Source organism: Halictus rubicundus, chromosome 1, assembly GCF_050948215.1.
Source record: "Halictus rubicundus isolate RS-2024b chromosome 1, iyHalRubi1_principal, whole genome shotgun sequence".
In the NCBI taxonomy this organism is placed as follows: domain Eukaryota; kingdom Metazoa; phylum Arthropoda; class Insecta; order Hymenoptera; family Halictidae; genus Halictus; species Halictus rubicundus.
Genome location: NC_135149.1, coordinates 2,167,065 through 2,182,898, shown reverse-complemented (window position 1 = coordinate 2,182,898; position 15,834 = coordinate 2,167,065). Strand labels below are relative to the sequence as shown.

The 15,834-nt window shown below is 43.2% G+C and overlaps 2 protein-coding genes across 2 annotated transcripts; both read left to right on the top strand.

The window, feature by feature from the left end:
• The first annotated feature begins 312 nt into the window (after positions 1 to 312).
• LOC143365555 (putative ATP-dependent RNA helicase DDX5) lies at positions 313 to 7,481 on the top strand. The gene is made up of 8 exons (XM_076805849.1): positions 313 to 507; positions 926 to 1,276; positions 1,360 to 2,013; positions 2,112 to 2,284; positions 2,388 to 2,447; positions 5,779 to 6,021; positions 6,155 to 6,322; positions 6,551 to 7,481. Exons 1-8 carry the CDS (start codon positions 491 to 493, stop codon positions 6,586 to 6,588), a joined length of 1,704 nt encoding a protein of 567 aa, XP_076661964.1. The 5' UTR covers positions 313 to 490; the 3' UTR covers positions 6,589 to 7,481.
• A 2,061-nt stretch (positions 7,482 to 9,542) lies between these two features.
• On the top strand, positions 9,543 to 14,437 carry LOC143361020 (uncharacterized). The gene is made up of 5 exons (XM_076800589.1): positions 9,543 to 9,658; positions 11,077 to 11,341; positions 11,933 to 12,219; positions 12,408 to 12,599; positions 12,717 to 14,437. The coding sequence occupies exons 1-5, from the start codon at positions 9,605 to 9,607 to the stop codon at positions 12,753 to 12,755; spliced, it is 837 nt and encodes a 278-aa protein (XP_076656704.1). The 5' UTR covers positions 9,543 to 9,604; the 3' UTR covers positions 12,756 to 14,437.
• The last annotated feature ends 1,397 nt before the right edge of the window (positions 14,438 to 15,834 follow it).

Genomic DNA, 15,834 nt, shown 5'->3' with positions numbered 1-15,834 from the left:
ACAAGCATTTCGGGCTAATTATATTCAATTTTACACCGATAAAAAGTTGTTGTACCTGTAACATGACACGCTGTTCTGGTTACACGCGTAGGCAATTTTTCAATGCGTGTAATCAGAATATATACATATATGTACATGTATTTTCTTGTCTCGAACGAAGCTTTTGTCGTTTATTTCGCATACCAATGATCATCGTTATTCACAAATTGCCATTTTTTGGTGACAATGAAACTTCACGAGATCTAAAGTGAAACGTATGTAAAACTTTGGTGTCGCGCATGCGTTCCAATTTTACGATACCATCTTCCCTTCTCGTAGTCGTGTCGTTCGCGGTGTAGAAGCCGCTTTCATTTGCGTCTTCTGATTGGATTCAAGTTTTTCAAGTTACATAGTATCTCGCGGCTTTTTTTTATGTTCGAGTAACTATTACTATTACCAGTAGTACGAAACGTTCCATTAGAAGAAGAGCGAAACCGAGGAGAAATTGAATATGGGTCGCTACAGAAGGTAAGCCAGCCATGCGCGCATATTTGCAGGATGCCTTGGAGTACGTGTTATCAATATGCTCGATGTACATAGTCGGTGGTACTAAACGCGTACGTCTTGGAAAAATTCCATCGAATCGAGATCGCCTCCGCGTCTGTATACGAAATAACGCGGAAACGCTAAAACAATGTTGATCGAAAGCTCTTTCGAAGATGCTTCGTCGATCGATTTCGTCTAACCTTCTATGTTTCTTCGATTCCTCGAGTTTGTCAGAAATCTCGCGTGTCGAGTCGTACAACGAACCACCAGGGGTATCCTACTAGACGATCCACTAGGATCGGCAATACGCGTGAATCGAGGATTTCAATCGTTTCGATGCTCGTGGAACGACGACAATGTTCCACACTGCGTATTACAACTATGATGCGATTAATTACAGTCGGAGTCGCGATCGAGATAGGAGACGCAGATCTCGCACAAGGTCTCGCAGCAGATCTCCACGAGACAGAAGAAGCTGGGGTGGTAGCGGTGGACGCGATCGAGGAGGTGGAAGAAACACCCGTGGTCAACCCGGAGCAAATTTGAGAAAGCCACGGTGGGATCTTAGCAGATTGGAACCATTCAAGAAAGATTTTTATATACCTCACGAATCCGTTCAAAATCGTGACCTGCGAATAGTCGAGCAATACAGGAGCGAGAAAGAGATTACGCTCAAGGGAAAGAATATACCGAATCCTGTGTTTACCTTCGAAGAGACAGGCTTTCCGGACTACGTTCTCAAGGAGATTAAGCAAGTATCGTTGGATCCATTGAGTACTACATTCGAATTAGTCTTGTATTTATCGTATTTAAACGGTCATTTGCTACTTCTAGGCGGCAAGGTTTTACCGAGCCTACGTCTATCCAAGCACAAGGATGGCCGATTGCTTTAAGCGGAAGAGACATGGTTGGAATCGCATCAACAGGATCTGGGAAAACATTGTCTTACATATTACCGGCAATCGTGCATATCAACAGTCAACCCAAATTGGGTCGCAAGGACGGACCCATCGCGTTGGTGTTGGCTCCTACCAGAGAGCTCGCGCAGCAAATTCAACAAGTCGCCGAAGATTTCGGACGTTCGTCGAGTATCAGAAACACATGTTTGTACGGTGGCGCCCCGAAAGGCACGCAAGCCAGGGACTTGGATGGCGGTGTGGAGATCGTTATTGCCACGCCGGGTAGATTGTTAGATTTCCTGGAATCTGACCGTACAAACTTGAAAAGATGTACCTATTTGGTATTGGACGAAGCGGACAGAATGTTAGACATGGGATTCGAGCCCCAAATTAGAAAAATTATCGAACAAATTAGACCAGATCGGCAAACGTTGATGTGGTCCGCCACATGGCCTAAAGAAGTGAAAAATCTAGCCGAGGATTTCTTAAAAGATTATGCTCAGATCAACGTCGGTTCCCTGCAGTTAGCTGCAAATCATAACATATTACAAATCATCGACGTTTGTCAGGATTACGAAAAAGAGAACAAGTAAGTTGTCGAGGAAAACCATTCGAATATCGCGTTGGTGTTCGTTCGACCTAATTTGAATCCGACTCGATCGTTATAGCTGTTTCCTCTATTCGTAGGTTGAATACGCTTCTGAAAGAAATAATGGCGGAGAGCGAGAACAAAACGATAGTGTTTATCGAAACGAAACGCAGAGTGGACGAAATAGCTAGGAAAATGAAGAGAGACGGCTGGCCTGCCGTTTGTATACACGGTGATAAGACACAGCAAGAAAGGGATTGGGTTTTACAAGGCAAGTGTCGCGGAACTCGAACTCGAGTCAACTATAACTATAACCAGCCATTGGCCACGTTAAGGTCGCAACAGTTTTCTTAAAAGATGGTCTCACTTTTCAGATTTTAGATCGGGAAAAGCTCCAATTCTTGTTGCAACAGACGTTGCTGCTCGCGGTCTCGGTAAGTAAGATATTTTGTTGCAATATAATGAAATTCTAAGATCAAGCATCGTTGCTCATTTTCCTTTGGTACGGAGAATGAAATACTTTACAAATCACGTTCCTCTACAAATTTGATTTGTGCTTAATAATTTCGGCGGCATGCAACGCATCTTGTTCCGACGAAAACTCTTTTAATCTTTTAACGTTACCGGTAAAAGATAACCCCGTGTAAGCCGATGAATTGACAAGTACCTACACGCGAACCATGCTAGAAGCGTTCGCTTCGCTTTCGCGTTCAGACGCGGAACAAGATTTCGTTGCGTACGCGTTGATTTCATTTAGAGACTTGGACCACTTTATGTGCCGAAACGGTAATACGATCGCTCAATAACAAGCAAACAGATTACCTGCTACAAACCGCTCGCATATACGAAATAATACCAACGAGTACTCGATTCTTTTTATTTGTTTGTTCGGTTCTTGTTTATTCGTTTTTCTTTTTGTCTTTTTCTTTCTCTTTTTCTTTTTCTTTTTCTTTCCCGTGACGTTCCTGATGATTCGCGTTACGAGTAACATCACTCTGTCGAACGTTGTCAAAAGATCTAAATACATACTACTAAAGAATTTTGCGCTCGAGTCGGATAAAAAAGATACACGTATACGATATTCTGAAAGCATAACGTGGTTCATTTAACGATTCTAATACTTGTGTTACTTTGCTTCCTCACTTTTTGCTGTAGGTACCTAATTGAAATATGTTGAGCAATTTGAACGTGAGAATCAGAGAAAAAGTTTGAAATTGTCAGAGAATCTGTATTACGTTTTAACGATCGGCAAGCCGCGCGGTTATTCGATTAATTTGTATGTTTCATGAAAAAGATCGAGAACAGTACTATCGTCGGTATCGTCGTGAATTCTATAATAGCTTGCCGAGATTGTTTCGTGGAATCGTGTACTCGGACTAGACTCGAGAGTCTATTGAAATTTGTTTGAAAAAATAGTCGAAGGAAAACAAGCAAAAGCGAAAGTGAAAATGGAAACGGGAAAGGAAAATAAATGGTGAAGGGTCGAGAGTAGAGTTTCGTTAAGTATTACAGAAGAAAAGGGAAAAGAAAGAGGTCACGGGGAATGAAGCTGGGTAGGGATGAGGGAGGGAAGGGGTGGGAGGGAGCGAAAATAAAAATATAATAGAACAATTGATATATTGATCAACACACAGAAAGCCATCGAAGTGAGCATGTAGCTAACGCGGTTGGATCTTTGTTTGTATTGCAGAGGCACATTGCGCGCAGGCCCACGCCGGGTAATGCAAAGCAAATTGGGGGTGCCCGCCGCCTGTTTGTTCGGTGGTGCACTGGTTTGCATTGTCTGCGCTGGCTGCGACGCGTGCCTCTATACGTCAATTCCGTGAAGGGCCAGTCTGGGCCAAATCGGGATCGACTTTACCTCCTACATACTGGATATCAGTTCTACGCTACGCTGTACGCCATCTGGGCTGGCCAAGTCGTTGTTGCCAGAATAGAATCCCCTGCGCTGGCCGCTCAAGCTAATCAGACCCAACAACGGTCCAATGAGGCGGTGGCATGGTAGCTGATGCCAGAGCCTCTCTAAGCGTGCCCTGTAGCAACAGAGTGGCGGAGGCTGTAGCTGGAGCGAGCGCAAACAGCCAGGCCCTGCCCGTACGTTGCTAGCGACACTCACCCACTGCCTAATTTTAGTATAACAGTAATCTTCAATTCATTGCTATATCTATACACCTACACACATCCACACAGTTACACCACATCCATCTATCTATTTATATATATGTATATATACATATGTATATATATATATATTTATATTTATATTTATATTTATATTTATGTATCTATATATGTATATATATATATTCCTATGCACATATGCACATATACGTATGTACATATATGTGGTGCAGCGTATGTGTATGTAGACGCGCGCGCGCATACATACACACCGCAAACACAGTCTCAGAGTCGATTAGAAAAAGATACGCGTCGATTGCATACGTATAAAAGCATTTACTTGAAAAATTCAACACTCGCTTCCGAAAATGGAATAAGACTTGCCCCGTCAAAATATACATTTTCTACGAGACTCTGCGCGTACATCATTTTTTCACACGACCAACATACGGCATAGTGTTTCATAAGCTGCGACAAGCGTGCGAAACAATTATCAGAAAAGAGCTCTTTCTCTCTCTCTCTCTTTCTCTCGAACTCACTTTCTTTTGTTCTTCGCTTAGGAAATTCAAACGATTCAAGCATTTCGCAGCTTAAGAAACACCGAACACGCGCGTATATGCGTGTTCATGTGCCATTTCTTAAGTTTACACTAGTTCCATCCTCGTACATCCTTTGCGAAAACCGTGTCATTAAGTACTCATCTCTCGTATCTACTACTAACTATCGTACCGATTAGGTTACGTCTACAATATCAATTCTGGTTCCGTTTTCTTCTCGCGCGACTCGTGCGCGGATGCGTCTACGAATTTTGCTAAGAATACGGTTGAAAATCATATGGGAACCAGGATTGTCTCTCTGCGAAAACATTTCTTTGTTTCTGAGTTTTATGCTCGCGTATGTCAAAACGCTCTCTAAATCAGTAGTTGAATTGATTTTTTTTTCTCGGGTCGCTTCGTTTGGTTTGGTTTCGTTACGTTTTAAAATTCGAATGCAAACATTCACGTACGACATTCGACTCGATTCGATTCCGCGATTCGCAATAAATACCGAACAAAAACAGACTTAAATGATAGCTCGGATAGAGCTGTAAACGGTAGTAAATCGATTCGTTAGCCAACGTTGCTGTTTTTGGAGAGCGTGTTAACACAGAATCATTCGATTTAAAATTCACGATCGAACTATAATATACATACAGCATTTCCTATACACTATATTATACTACACTCTCTTTTACTCTACTCTACTCTACTATACTCTACTATACTATACTATACTATACTATACTATACTATACTATACTATACTATACTATACTATACTATACTATACTATACTATACTATACTATACTATACTATACTATACTATACTATACTATACTATACTATACTATACTATACTATACTATACTATATTATACTATACTATACTAAACTATACTATACTATACTATACTATACTATACTATACTATACTATACTAAACTAAACTTAACTAAACTAAATTAAACTATATTATATCATTATATTAGATTATATTATATTGTACCGCGTTACATCGGAATTACCCGACTCGAACGTCTGTCCGTAAGACAGACAGGTAATCTCTGGAAACTAACACAGCTAATACGTGTGCTTTATTTCAGACGTTGAAGACGTCAAGTTTGTCATCAATTTTGACTATCCCTCCTGTTCGGAAGATTACGTTCACCGAATCGGTCGAACGGGTCGTCGTCAAAAAACCGGTACAGCTTATACATTTTTCACGCCGAACAACTCGAACAAGGCCAACGACCTTATCCAGGTACTGAAAGAAGCGAATCAAGTTATAAATCCAAAGTTGCTGGAGCTTGCAGATAGTAAAAGCGGTGGATACGGGAGACACAGAGGTACCTTGCTTTGCGAGATTCTTTTTTCAGGCAAAAGCCGTTAAAATAGCCCGACAAGCCCGAAAAGGGCCGAACCGGCTAAATTCGATCGCCGTGACGTTATTTCAATGACATTGAACTGGTGCTCGTTTAGGCGGAAGAAATCGATGGCGATCGAGGGGTGGTCGCAACGGAAAGGATCGCAGTTACTCGAGAAGCAGGAGTCGAAGTCACAGCAGGGAACACAACGGCCGCGGCAACCGTCGAAGTTATAGCAGAAGTTATTCTCGAAGTCGTAGCCCTGTCGGCAGCAATCGTACAGGTAGGTACAACACGGTTGGTGCGTAGTAGGTGCACCGTATCCTACTGTGATGTATTGTGTTGTCTCGTCTCGTGTCGTGTCATGTCGTGTCGTGTCGGGGCCGTGTCGTATAACATCGTATTGTATCGTATCGTACCGCAACGGTAAAGTACTAGCAGGCTTCTTCGACGAGCCGTACACGTCGCGCACACCGTACGCGCCCAAAAACAACTGTACCTTTCTTTCTAGAGGTTATCGGTAAGAGTTACTGGAGCAGCGAAAGATGATCTTCCACCAGTGGTTAAGGACCAACACTTACTCTACGAATCGTGACTTTTTTATGTCCCTTTTAAACTACACTCGACTCACGATCACAGTCGCGCTCACGCTCATACTCGCACTCACACGTCGTACGCTCGCGTCATAAAAATATTGGTGTAACATTGGTGTTCCATTAACATGAAACGTTAATACGCGAACGTATATTATTTACGATTCTCGTGCGTTATAGTTAATTATTTTAAAAAGAACGAAAAGAGAAGGTAATAAAAACAAAGGAGTAATGGAATGGAATAAACTGTTGGAGTAGAACAGAATCGAATAAAATACGTGCATACGTGTGTACGTTCTTGTCGCGCGTTACGGAATAACGATACGCGACGACGATCGCGGCGTACGGATTGGAAAGGGAACCCAGGGGAGAATAGATACGTCCGAAAACGCGAAAACCTGTATACCTGTAAACCCGTAGGTTTCTGCAATCTTTCGCAATATACCCGTACGTTTATAGAAGTTTCTCGCCTTAGTTACTCTCCCTTAAGCTTCGGTATCATAGGATAACGTAGAACGTAAGAGTGGCCGGATATGAGGTTTCAACGCAACGTTTCAACGCTTGTGTACACACTTATATATCTTTTTTGACGCCGCCGCTACACGTTCGATAAATCCGATTCCGGTTCGCGTAATTACCACCGAGCGAATCTAATTAAAAGACGAATCATCATCCGAAACCTACACCGATTCTCGAAACGCGTATCACTATTTATAGCTTACAACAACTCTCTCGTAGACGTCTAGTGGTTGCTAGCAATTAATTCGTACACGTATTCAAGCATTTAAAACTAATGGAATAATGTACAGTATTTAACAGAAATGTCATAAATAAATTTATTAACTATTTAAGCTTGGTTTTCGTGTATCGTCCTATCCCGCATCCCATATTTTTCGAAGCAGCGATACGCTTACCGAGCAATAACAACAACGTCGAGGACGTGGCTCGCAGCTTGCACGTGCGGTTTTTGAATGGCAATTATCGTTGCCGTTATCGTTGCCAACGATCGAATCGACGGTGGAGGCGGACGCGGAGGCGGAGGCGGAGGTTGAAGCGTAGGAGGTCAGAGGTAGCGGCAACGGTTTCGAGGGACTGCGCCGTAAACCGTAACGCGTTAAACAGTATCAATGGGCGACCAATGTCTTGACAGAGGATGGGGTTCAATGGCTCGATTCGAGTCCAGGACGCGCATTTTACGGGGACGATCCATAGAAGAAAGGAGCACGACTCTATCGAATGAAAACCAGGAAAGATTTATGAATGAACCGTAATACGGTTGACCGAATCGATAGAGCGGCTCCCCGCAAGATCGCGCAGAACGCAAGGGCGTAGTAATCGATAGAGTGATGTCGATGGGCCAAGGGGCCAAAGAGCCAAGGGATTCGGCCTGACACCAACACCAACACCAACATCCAGGCTGTAGAGGAAGGGACGCGCGCTTGCTCGTGATGTGCTCGAATTGAATTGAATCGAATCGAATCGAATCGGAGCGAGCGAGCGAAACCGACGCAGACCGTATAGCGTATGGAGGGCAGAGTCCATTCAGTAGAAACGGCAAGGCTGCTATCGATTGCGTGGGTAGTTCAGAGGAGACGGTTACCCCCACTTTTGCTCATTCAGGAGCCGCACTGCCGTGACTGCTCTCGGGGGTAGTTGGCGGCGGTGGAAACGGGGAAGGGGCCTTGAAACGCCGAGCCACGGCAACGGTAACGGGAACGGTTCACAGCAGGGTAGCAAGGGGCGGGCATCTCCCACGGTAGCTCGATTACTCAAATTCCGTGGGTGGTTAACGAGCAACGAGGTGCGTGTGCTGTTCCAACCCTGCCTGCCTTCCTTCCGTCTCTCGCACTAGCACACGCTATTGGTCCAAGCAGTACCGTTTTTTTCCCCCCACAAAATTGATACGACTCGCCTGACCCAGACCGTATTGCGTACAAATGGTTTTATCGTAATACCAACTCTTGCTCGTGATTGCAGGTTTCTCGTAACTTTAACGCCTCTACGAAAGATATTCGCGGTTCCGTCCAAGAAGTCGTTTATCAGCCGAAACCGTATTCGAGGGTAGAAAACGTTTTTCGTTCAAGCTACATTGGTTTTCAGTTCCAGAGAGAAACTTGTTGCGCAGGCGAAGAGCAAGGCTAACGAGCTCGTGCTTCGACACCCTTCTTTCGTCGTGACGCGACGTCGTTTCCGCGATAAATGGATCGTCGATGAAAAGATAACGAGACAGTCGATTGAAAAGCTTCTGCGACTAGTCGAACACGAATTTGTCGAAAGAGTACTCATCTCGATACGACTGGACCATGACCTCGAACGTTCGTAAGGGGTTCGATTCGTCGCTTTTCCCAACTATCATAGCTGTACACGTATAGATTCTCTCTTAATTCGTGTCGGAATTCAAAGAAAATCTCTCGTATTCGATTGTTCGGAAAGTAGAGAAGGATGCAGAAGTGGAATGGAAATACGAATGAAAAGTTTTTCTTGCTATGAAAATCGACTCGTCTAAACGGCTCGGCCCGGTCCGGCCCGGCAAATAACTTGTCGTATTCACAGCGTTCGATAGTTCGATGAGCCAAAGTATACGCCGCGAGATACAAAACAGTTGCATCGTCCCCGTATGAAAATACGGTAGAGTTCGCGAAATCGGTATTTGGCCGGTAACGGAAACGTAACGAATAACATAGCATAGCGGTTAGATCGACCCGAAAAAACAAATTGAAAAATGGATTTATCCATGGAACGTCGAAGACGGGAGAGTACGCAACACGAATCCACAGACCGTGGAAGAGAGCACAGTACCAGAAGAAAGAGAAGTACGAAAGGAGTGGAAGCAAGATGGAGCAAAAGGGAGTAAGAGGGTGCAACAGGGGCCAACAGGGAGTTCTAGGGGAAGGGTGGAAAAGGAAGGGAGAGAATGAAACGCAGGGGTTTACTGGAAGCGGGGGTGGAAAGGAAGGCGAATAGTCGACCCGATGACAGCAACTCTCTCAGTTGCTCGTCGGTTTCCGGACTGCGTGGACTGGCAGGTTAGTGAATCCGACTCTCGTTCATTCACCAGTTTCTCCTCGTTCCACTCTTGACCTCCTTCCATCCTTGGCACCCTCTCTGTTTTGCTCTTTCTCTGTCTGCCTCGTCAACTCTGCGTGTCCTCTGGCTCCATTCATGCGACTGGTTCCTTGCTCGTTCGCTCGCACCTTTTACTTGGTTCATTGCTGACACGATTTACACGAATTCACCCTCCGTCGCAAACTCTACCTTTTCTTTCTTGCACGTCTTTGCACCAACTTTTACTTTTACCTCTTTTTATCTTTTTCACCTTCTTTTCTATCTGCCATCCCACTTGTTCCTCTATCACTCGCGCGCGCGCGCGCGTTCTCTCTCTCTCTCTCTCTCTCTCTCTCTCCCTGCCGAAAATCGAGTTTCTTGGTAAAAACGTGCTCGTGCCAATAAAAAAGGAACAAACAACAATAAGATTCGTTGGTCAATTCCGTGAAAAATCGGAAAATACTAGAAGTCCGAATTGGTTCGATCGTTGATCCTCGTCAGGTAACGATCCCTAGTCTCTTCTTCTTTCTTAAAAAGACACGAACGAAAGACAATTTCTTATGAAACGAAACCGCTGTACCGAGGGAACATGGAAATTCCCTCGGTGTTCCAACCTGTTACCGTAAACGAAAAGAAAACGAAAGAACAGCTGTCGCCGTCCAGTCTCTATGCTCGCTACGGTACGGCTTTGAATCTTGAAATCTTGTTATTGTTCCTAAGAATTTGTTTCTCGACACGCGAGACTATTAATTTGCCAACTAATCATAAGATCCGAAACGAGCTCTCGATAAAAATAAAACTGCGATTGTGTATTAGTCGACATCGGCATTGCTAACTTACGATTCAACGGAAATTCACCGGTCTCGAATCGGGCTTGAGTTTCTTGTATGTAGAGATTTCGAAAAATCTGACCGTTCGCGTTAATCTACGAAGAACCAATGAACCAATGAATCGATGAATCAATGAACCGACGCGACGGAACCGACGAACCGACGAATCGCTAAAATTTTGATGTACCGTGAAAGCTGTACACCGGCGCGACACGGCGCGGCGACGACTATTCTCGACGTCCTGCGCCATATGGTTACCGAATGGTTTTCGAGCGGCTGCAACTTTCGTCGAAGAAACGCAATTTCTATCGGATTCGACGTCGTTTTTGAAAAGTTATCCCACGAGAATCGACAAACGGCGAGTTAGTCGTAAAATTCGGTTGTTCCAGCTGCCGTCCCAGGCTGTAGCTAGCTACGTTTCAGGTCGTTCGGTATCGGAATCATCCCCTTGGTTCCCCTCTCCGTTCTCCCCGCACTCTTAGCTCTTCGCTACCTATTCCGATTCACCGTGAACCTGCCGTCGACATCTCATTATTCGAATTGGCATCGGTGTTACTTTTGTTGAGCAGAAAATGCACACCGTAGCCGTATGGACCGTTTTCGTGTTAGCGTTTTCGAGCAGTCCGTTGGCGACCGGTATACGATTCATCGATCCGATCTCGACACAGTCGGGAAATACCGGCGACGTCGGCGAGAAGTGTGTGCACCTGACCGAGCCGACGTGCGAGGAATTGAGGGCAATGTGGAGGTACACCAAACGACAGAGTAATGTCGCGAATTTCGATATGAGGGAGTCCTACTCCGAAGGAGCCGAGCCTTCTGTCAACTATCGAGGTAAGATCGGTTTCACCGTGCTTTGCGCTCCCGCTGCCGGTCGCGATTGCTGTAGGATAATTTTGAGTTTCGAACGGTTTCGTGCGCGTACATTCGAATCAAACCGGATCTAAACTGCATAAACGGTCAAAAACTAGCATGCGCGATACGCAGACATAATTCGCCGATAGCTACGCCGCGACTCGGTCCAAAATGATCGAAACGATCCAAATGAAAGGAGCACCGGCGCGTAGCGTGCCGCGGCAGCGTATCGGAAAATTCTAATCGATATTTTGCCAAGACATTCGTTGCTGTCTTGGTTAAGGTTGTGGTCGCGCGATCGCACTCGATTCTACTCGATTGCACTTGGTTCGAGACAAGTCGGCAAACGGGTACGGAGACGCGCCTAAAACAACTCCGACAATAGGAAAACTGTGTTCCTCTTGGAACAAAATCGTGGATGTACCTTGTTTCGGTAGTCGATGCATGTAGACCGCGGCGAACCGCGTGTACGTTTCTCTTATCTTATCGGTGGCGAAGCTATGCTCGTCCCGAGAGGAGATGAGAAAAATAAAAAAACGAGAGTGAATTAGAAGAAATACTTGTTGGCAGGTGGTGCGCGGAACCGCGCAGGAGGTAGCACCCCGATTTACGGAAAAGTGGTGCATAAAGTACCGAGCGAAAGCAGATTGAGAAACGGAATGCGACATCCCCAGAGACCGCACGGCAAATATCAACCTTTTTACGGAGAGATCAATCATTACTCCCCATGGATAAGCCGACGCCCCAGTTTCCGCACAATGCCCGGTGCTTCTCCTCCTCCGGCTCAAGTGCCTCAGGCTGGCAGGTTCGAGCATTTGAAGGAGCTGCTTTTCGCCGATCGAGCCCGCGAGCTACAGGTTAACATACTATCATTATTATTTCGATTATTACGATATTATTGCGACTATTACGATACGATCGTTTGGCCGAGTTCAAATATTTTCCATCTCCGCGGGGGAATGCCGTAAAACGCGTGACCCTCGTCGCGCGACTCTCGAATCGAATAACAACCCTTTGGAAATGATTGTCTGAACCAACCGTTTAGAAGCAACACAATGCCGAGGAAATGGCCGCTAAAACATCTGGTTACGAGTACACGACGGACGACGAAGATCAATTGCAAATGCAGCCACATCGAAAACAATTCTTGAAACCGATATTTCAAATCTCGACGAAGCCGCACGACGAGCTTGGGCTATACGCGTACAATATTCCGAATATCGGCCAGACATGGTCGGTGAGTAAACGTTCACAAAATTTTTCGCGTAATAATAAACCCCGATTTTTTTCGGATCGTTTCGTTCCGGTGTAATTGCTCGTGCATCGACAAACTAATCTTCTATTCTTCTTTTAGAGAAGCGGACCGCAATCCCGCGAGTACGTGTTGCGTTAATTTTGCCTCGGACTAGCCCTCGATCCTTCAATTCGTCGAAACGGCATCGGAAATGGAAATGGAAATGGAAATGAAAATGACAATGTAAATGGAAACGGGGTCAAAAATTGACAAGATACGATATACCTTTGGTACGTTCACGCAGCCGCAACCGCAGCATCTATCCTCTTTTTCGATCTCCGACACTGGCCACCGCTCACGGCATCCAACGATTTGGTAAAGTTCCGTTTTCGTTCAGCCGGAATTTTCCTTTTCTCTTTGGTTTATACATATATTCGACTATCCGGCTGGCCAAACGAAAAATCATATTTTCCCGATACCTTCAAATTCGCGCTCTACTCGTCTTTCGTCGCGCACTTGGAACTTTAACACTTTGAATGCCACACTAGAAACTTAAAAAATTCCATAAAATCAAAGAGTTATTTAATGAAATAAAAATTGAAAACAATTAAATGTATGATATTGAGTAGTCCTCCAACTTTCTTGCATTTTACAGATTCTAATCAAATTTGGTACAATGAAAATATTAACGTAAAAATTCATTATAGAAACTGGACAAATAATTCCGTCACCCACATATGGGTGACATGGCAGTCAACGTGTTAAATCGACGTTTCGGTTTTCGTATTCGCATTCAACCTGTTACTAACGTACCCGCGCTAGGATCAAATTCGGTCATACTCGATAGTCGATTATACGTACATTCGCAGATCGTAGATCGTTAAATAGGTAGAAGGTATTCTTCCGGGTTGTTTACGGTGCTGTTTATTCTTTGTTCGAACCTCGATTTCGTTTGTTTCAAGATGAAACACTCGAGAGATAACTCTAACAATTGTAACAAAGGCCAAAGTTAAGCTATCGATGCTGGCATCAAATGGAGGGATAGCATTATGAATCGTATAAACGATGCGCCCTGATTTTCACCGCCTCGTTTCAACTTGGACAATAAAATAGAAAGACTAATATTTTGAAAATTTTAACGATACATGTGCATACATGTATATATATATATATATATACATATATATATATATATTTAATTAAGATAAGAGACTACAAAGCATAATCAATGGAACTATACGAATGACAATAATTAATCTTAAGGAAGATTTTTCGTTACCGGATACGTGCAATCGACGCGGTTACGTTCAAAGAACAACTATTACTACGGTAATGACGATGAAATGCATAAACTGCAGATAAACCGTTAAAAAAGAGAGGTCTACCTGTTCGGAAAAAAGAAATTTCCTACGAGATGAGCGAAAGGAAGCATTGTTTCTTGTTTTCTCGTATCGATCGCACGTACGCGCGATTTTAATTCGACCCTTGGGCATTCGATCGATTGCCACTCGCTTTCGACAAAGGATAATTAACTTGTAACATTTAACATTTAACCTGTAGCCTGTAGTCTGTACCCTGAAGCCTGTAGCCTGTATCCTGTATCCTGTATCCTGTATCCTGTAATCTGTAGTCTGTAACCTCAAGCCAAAATCGATACGTATCACGCACTTCTGGTGCTCTACAAAAGTTCAAAGGAAAGACAATAACGAACGGAATATCGTCGATGCTACGATTCATTCTTTTCCGACGTTCTTACTTCTTACGCCTTATGCTATTATGAAATTCCACGGCAATGATAGAAGCTTAAGGGTCAATTTTCTTATATATAATATGATATGATACGATATGATATTATATGATATGATATGATATGATATGATATATGATATTTGATATATGATATATGATATATGATATATGATATGATACGATATGATATGATATGATATGATATGATACGATACGATACGATACAATACGATACGATACGATATGATATATGATATATCATATATGATATATGATATATGATATACGCGTAAAAACAATAAATGTAACGTATCTTTAAATCGTATCGCAAAAAAAATAAAATAGGTTCAACATGCAGATATTTGTGTGGCTTAAACCATATCTCGTGCTGAGAATTAAACTCTTTCGGCTATTACGATGCGTACAAAATGAAACCTTCAGAACAATTATACAGACCGAATGATTTGAAACCGTAACAAGCGGATCTAATGACCGGTTACAAATACTTTACATATGCCTGCATACGTGCATGCATACACGCAAACATACATACATACTATTTGTATAGATCTATTCTATTCGAACGCAACACACGCGCGCACCAGCAAACACGCATCTATATCAACGCGACACTCGGAGTGGCACATACGCGAGTATATACGCGTAAGCGTATAGTATGTACAAATGTATGTGTCATGCGAGCGTAGCAATTATCGTTATATTGTTGTTGTGTATCGCACAGATTCAGTTATGGAGAATCGTCATACTCCTGGCCAAGATTCTTTGATTGAAGAATCGGTGTCTGATATCCGAAACTAGAGACTGCTTGTACATTATTAAGACAAAGTTTCAAAATATTTCTATTTTATTTTGAATGTCTTTCTAAAAATATTCTATTTTTCAAATGTGTACAAATACGCGTAATGTATGTATACGATACACTTGTGTATATGCGTATACGTCTTGCGTGTATATGTACATAAATACATACAAATATGTGTGCGTATATACAAAACTATAACATGGAAAAATTATATCCTGGACAATATTAGAGGTAGAAACTCTGTGTAAGCCGGAATGGATTAGCCTAAAGGGACAGAAAGAAGGGGTACATGGGTCGAACAATCGGAACTTTTGCCAGATAGGTGCATACATTGTTTCGTAGGTGTACGTCGAAACTGTATTCTTCTACGATAATTGTACGTTTTACGAATCGTTTTATTCGGTTCAAAACACCGTCTAATCATTTTGACGATTCTGTTCGGAGTTTAGAGTAGGATCCTCGTACCTTCAAACTTCAACTAGATAAGCAAAATCCGTTCTTCTGCAGAATTTCGCACATTTCGTCTTATTTGCGTTTCAAAATGCAATTCAACGAGAACAATTTTGTCGACGTTTATCGATTACAGTTTATTCGATTTTTTCCGCGTAGGATTACCGTAGGAAGGTTCCATTTTCGTGTAAAAGGTTTCGAAAGATCTTTTTCCTG